Here is a 6,000-nt window from a genome sequence, read left to right on the forward strand (position 1 = left end):
CCACGGGCCACCAGTTGTTGACCACTGCTATAGGGAAATATATATTTTTAAAATGTTTTACCAATTATATAAACACATCTTAGCAAAAAAACTACTACTTAAGTACTTTCGGGTTGAATTTGTGAAATTTGGAAATAAGTCACAGTTCATAAGTTTGTTTTGCTCGGTTTTTTGAACAAAATTAGAATAAAAACGGTTCATTTTCCACAAGGCCACCGTAGTTCCCTTACAGTGAACGGGGGGGAAGTCTTTGAATTCTTGTTGTTACAACCCCAAACCATTAGGTGTCACCAAATCTTACACCGTGGACCTATAAACCCACGATTGTTTACACGATAAACATGACTTTAATGAGACTAAACTAAGTCTAAACGTCAAGGATTGTCGTCAAATACAACATTAAATGTTGTAAAAGAAACTGGGACGAAAAAGTTAACTGTTTCCAAAGCGCAATTATCAAGGCTGTAATTTTGAATATAATTTGCCATATTTTCTGACCGATATTGCGACATTGATTTGATCTGTTGACGTCGAGGCTCAGTTCAATGAATTCACTGAGAAGCAGATTTAAAATGTCACAAACTCTACAGTATACTCTATGTGAAGTATTCTCACCATGTTCTGCATTCTTTATACTTTTTATTTTTATTTGCATTGACAAAAACAACAAACACTGATTGGGTTGTTTTAAAATTTCCAATACAGTCAAATTCAGAAGCAATTCAGATCGTTAAGTTCTCGTCCTCGCGTTATGTGACAATTAATATGTTTTAAAGCTAATTTAGTGACAATTATAGCACATATCTGGCAGGAAAATTGTACTTCCATATTTTGTCTGGACCAGAATAGAAATGATAATGTCCTAAATGTCATAAATATATAGTGGAAAGAATTAATATATTTTAAATTCCCTCATATTCTGCTGGTGTTCTTTCATAAAAAGTCATTATTAAACTTTTATAGAAATATTACCCTATAATCTGGACTGAGTCCTCAGCTAAATGGACCACACGGAGCCAATGGGAACCCTCCACACTATCGACCCTGCATTTAACTAGTGATGACGTCATCAAATTAGGAACAATTAATTGAAAAACGCAAAAAGTATAAAGAAAAGTGGAGTGACGTTAAATGCCATTTTCTAGATTTCTGACCAGGTTTCTGATCAAACACCAAAGAAAGCAACAAACATAATAAATATTAGTATTATGATGATTATTATAATACTTTTACATGTCAATATCTGTTTGGAATCACACGTTAAGAAGGCGATAACACAAACATGAGGTATAGACTAGACTAGTGACACCGGTGATGCGCGACAGTTTGAAAAACCGACCTTCCGGACACTCTGGAACCCGTGCTGCGCTGCAACTTGGTGCGCCTCGTCCTGCGCGTCCTCCCGCAGCTGGACCAGCAGATGGTCCGTGAACAGTCCGTGTGCAGCCTGCGAGGCGAGCAGCAGCAGCAGCAGCAGCAGCGGCGGCATCGGCAGCAGCAGCTGTGGCTGTGGCTGCAGAGGCAGCGGCAGCAGTGGCGCGGTAAATCCCGCTCCTGTCCCGCGTCCGGGAGCTCCACGCATCGTGTCTGCGTGTCTCGAGTCGACCCGCCTGGCTGCCTGGCTGTGTGCGCGCCGGAGGGGGAGATGAGCGCGCGGGATGCTCCTCGGAGGAAGAGGAGGAGGAGGAGGAAGAGGAGGGTGTAAAAGGAGGTCGAGTTAAAGCTCCTGCAGACGCATCTCCTCACTGGCAGCCGATGTGGGATCGTTGGGTTTCACCGAAGCGCAGCCGCTCCTGGTGTGATATGATGTGATGTGATGTGGACCAAACCTGCATCCTCAGCTTTCTATCCCTCTCTCCTCCTCCTCCTCCTCCTCCTCCTCTTCTTCCTCCTCCTCCTCTTTTCATCTGTAATTCATTTACCTTCCTTGCTCGGGTAGTTTCTGCGCGTGACGTTGTACCAATGGGCTCCGGCGGGTGTGTCTCGTGGTGTCCTCCTCCTCCTCCTCCTCCTCCCCCACCTCGGATGAGCTCGGGGGACACTTTTCAGCACCTTGGACAGTTCCTCCTCCTGCTGCTCCATGAGAATTGATAGGAGCTTTATTGATTCCCTGATTGATTGATTATCTGCCTCTAGTGTGTAATTCAGTCCATATGGGACACGTGTGTCTCCTCAGCCTGTTACTGTCCACTTTATTAGGTACAGGAGGGGATCATCATCATCATCATCATCATCATCATCATCATCATCATAGTGACAAACACAAATTCAAGATTGGTAAATGTGGTTCTAAAAATGCTGAATGTAACAATTATAACGAGAGCATCAAGGTTTCGACGCTTTGTCACCTGCGTTTCACCTGAAATTGGTACATTTTGTTTGTTTGTTTGTTTGTTTGTTGTTTTATTATGAAACTGTGAACATTCAGCAGTTTCCTCTCTACAAATCTCTATATTTGACTCATATCTGTCACGGCCTGAACCTGGAATACTTTGGTTCACAGGTTATTTAAATATTTCTAGAATAAAGTCGTAATATTATGAAAATAATATTTTGTTTGTTTGTTTGTTGTTTTTAATTGTGTTTTATTGTGTGCCTGTTACGTTTACCCATGTTTTGTATGGTTTAACTTATTTAACTTGTGTTCTTTTGCGTATTTTATTGCCTCGTGTGAGAGTTTTATGCCTTTTATTTGTTATTCTTTGGTTCACCGTGGCCGTTTTTTAAATGATTTATGCTTTACATCAGCGTGACAAAAATGCTGTATCCTGGTCTCTTAAGATGTCTGAGACATACACATCTGAACCATGTTACATTTAAATTTCTTAGATTTCTTTGTTTCCTGTTTTATTTTGTGTACTTATTGCTACTTCCTGCTGTCCTGACTTTTCCAAGGTTCCGTTGGGCCCGTGTTCTCCCTCTTTTAAGGGTTAAAACATGTGTGTGTGTCGTCTCATTTCTAAACAACAACAAAGAGGCATCACTCAAACAGGAAGAGGTCATTACAATAGACGTTTAGTACCAAAATCCTTGAAATCCAATGGGTTTTTGACACAGATCTGATTTATTTTTGTACAATTTTTCAGAGATAATGATTTGGAACATACTCGGATTATCACTTACCCATCGCAAAAATCTCAGATTAATGGGTGAAAAACTGTAGACAGAAACCAGGACAAACACCCAATGACCTTTGTGTGTCTCCTTTAATTGGACACGTCTCTCTGTTAACGGCCCCGGCTGGACCGTCTCTGTGCAGTGGAATGTAAGAGAACAGCCTTTTTACCCGGCGCGTAACGGCTGATTTGGACGTGAACAGCAGGTCGTAGAAGGACGTCGTGGTCACGGTCACAAAAGGCATGAGCAGCTCATTAAAAGGAGAGAGTCCGGCTCAGCTGCCGTGAAGGAGGAGACATGAATGGAGCGTATAGAGAGGTTTCAGCGGCGGCTGCTGAGGACGGAGAGGACGACGAAGGACAATGGTGTGGACACGAGTTTCTTGTGTAAGTGTGAGAGCACTGAAGTGCCTCAGGTCAGGGAGAAAGGACAGCGTGTGCTGTGTGTGTGTTCAGACTCTGCAGTCGTTTACTGTGACTTTTCAATGCAATGAACTCAAGCTCACTGTCTGTACTTATACATTATACATATACATATACATATACATATACACATTATACTTCAATTCAAATAGGTCTCTCTCTCTATATATATATATATATATACATATATATATAAATGCACACACAACACAACGTGATGTAAATATAACAATTTTAGAAGTCAGTTAGTTAGTTTGTTAATTTGTTAGTTAGTTTGTTTGTTTTTGTTTGTTTGTTCAAATACGTGACGGTCTACATTGCAAACTGATTGATTAACCAACTAGTTAACTGACAAACAAATTCATTAACTATCTACAAACCTAAACTAACTGATTGGCTAACCATCTAGTTAACTAAGTAACAACCACCAACTGATGAAAATTACCATCTATCTAACTAACTGGATGACTGGTTAATCATCTAGTTAACCAAGTAGCCAATCGACAAACTGATTCATTAACCAAATAACTAATAACATGATTGAATAACATCTCATTAATTGATTAACCATGTAGTTGACTAACTAAGTAACTAACAAACAAACGGATTCACTAACCGGCTACCTAACTAAATCACTGACTGGCTAACTAACTAACTGATTGATTAACCACATAGTTAACTAACAAACTAATGAACTAGATGATTGGTTAACCATCTAGTTAACAAAGTAACTAACAAACAGATTCACTAACTGGCTACCTATCTAAATCACTGACTAGCGAACTAACTAACTGATAGATTAATTAATTAACCACATAGTTAACTAACAAACTAATGAACTAGATGATTGGTTAATCATCTAGTTAACTAAGTTACTAGCAAACAAACGGATTCATTAACCATCTACCTAAATAACTCACTGACTGACTAAACTAACTAACTGATTGATTCATTAATTAACAGCCCACCACTAGATGATCGGTTAATCATCTAGTTAACTAAGTAACTAACAAACAAACTGATTCATTAACTAACGACACGATCGATTAACCACCTAAGTAACTAACAAACAAACTGATTCATTAATCGTCTACCCAAATAACTCACTGACTGACTAAACTAACTAACGGGGTTAACCATGTACAGACTAGTTACGCCTAGTTAACAAACAGACGGACTAAAGGCCACATTATACTTCTCCGACTGCGTATGCGTTATCCGTCTGCGTCACCACGGAGACGCCTCGAGCATTTATACTTCTGCGTCGTGGTGACGGACACTCGCTGCAATTTCCCGCCCGATCAGTAGGTGTCGCTGTGCAAGGTTGTTGTGCTTCTGGCTACAGTGAGCAATGGCGTCCGAGAAAGAAAGAGAGAGAAAGACTGTTGTTGTTGAAAAAGTGGCCGTTTCTCACTTTTCTGTGTCACGGAACGCAGTTTTAAGATAATTTGAGGCGAGAAATTGGCCATTTAGAGTCTAAACATGTGCTGTGTGTGTTAAGATATGACGTATTTATAGTTCGGCAGTGGCGTTATCGGCGGGGATCAGCTCCGCCTCTGTCAGGACGCCCGGAGCGCACTGAGAGCCGGCACAGAGCAGCTTAGCTCAGCCTGTCCTGAGGACCAATCGCAGCTCTTGCCGTCTCCGTAGTCCCTTGACGGAGTGACGGACACTTAAAAAATATTTCGTGCAGACGGAGACTACGCAGAGGCTCTTCGACAGTCTCTGCGTCGACGCAGAGTCTCTACGTAGCCTACGCAGAGCACTTTACGCAGAAGTATAAATTGGGCTTAAGCCATCGACGGTCGAAACTTGTGACCTCACGTATTAAATATCCATCTAATGACCTCACTGACTGACTGACTTACATATAACTAGATAATTTAGATAAACCCAACTAACTAAACCTGACTGACTGAGTGCTACTCAGTATGAAAGTGAACAGGTTAGTTGTTTACGTGCAGTGACTCAGCTCTTCACAAACACAACAAATGAATAAATAAAATGTGTTAGTGACGCTGCTGTTTGTTTGTTCCCTCATGATGATGACGATGATGATGAAGAAGAATTTAAACAGGAGACAGAGAGGGGGGGGGGGGGTGCAGGCTTTGCTCAGGCTAAATAAATCATCTGTGGGCTGGATGATGGCAGGAGTGTGGGAAGCGTCTGCAGGGAGCGTGGAAACAGTGATTAGTAAAGTGGATCCACTTATAGCAAAATCCCCCCCTTCATTATTGTGCAGCCGTGTGTGAGCAGTGATTGTTGTGGTGGTGATGACTCTCCCTCGTGACCAAGCGTTTTCCACATCATCTTCTTCTCTGACACCGATCCCAGCGTCGATTCGACCGGTTATTGAGTGACGTCACGGAGATAGGGGGGTCTGTGGGGGTTAGACCCCCCCTGATTAACACTCTAGACCCCCTGAAAGCCTCAAAGGCAACATTTGATGGGGGGTCTAAAC

The 6,000-nt window shown here is 41.7% G+C and overlaps 1 protein-coding gene across 1 annotated transcript in view; it reads right to left on the bottom strand.

The window, feature by feature from the left end:
• pcsk2 (proprotein convertase subtilisin/kexin type 2) overlaps positions 1-1,582 on the bottom strand; it is a gene marked incomplete at both ends in the record, with an annotated part of 47,470 nt that extends 45,888 nt beyond the window's left edge. Inside the window, one exon of the mRNA XM_083897461.1 lies at positions 1,340-1,582. Coding sequence (XP_083753587.1) covers positions 1,340-1,582 — 243 coding nt within the window. The remainder of the gene's footprint in view (positions 1-1,339) is intronic.
• Positions 1,583-6,000: the final 4,418 nt, after the last annotated feature.

This window comes from Microchirus variegatus (genome assembly GCF_963457635.1).
Source record: "Microchirus variegatus genome assembly, chromosome: 11".
Taxonomy (NCBI): Eukaryota; Metazoa; Chordata; class Actinopteri; order Pleuronectiformes; family Soleidae; genus Microchirus; species Microchirus variegatus.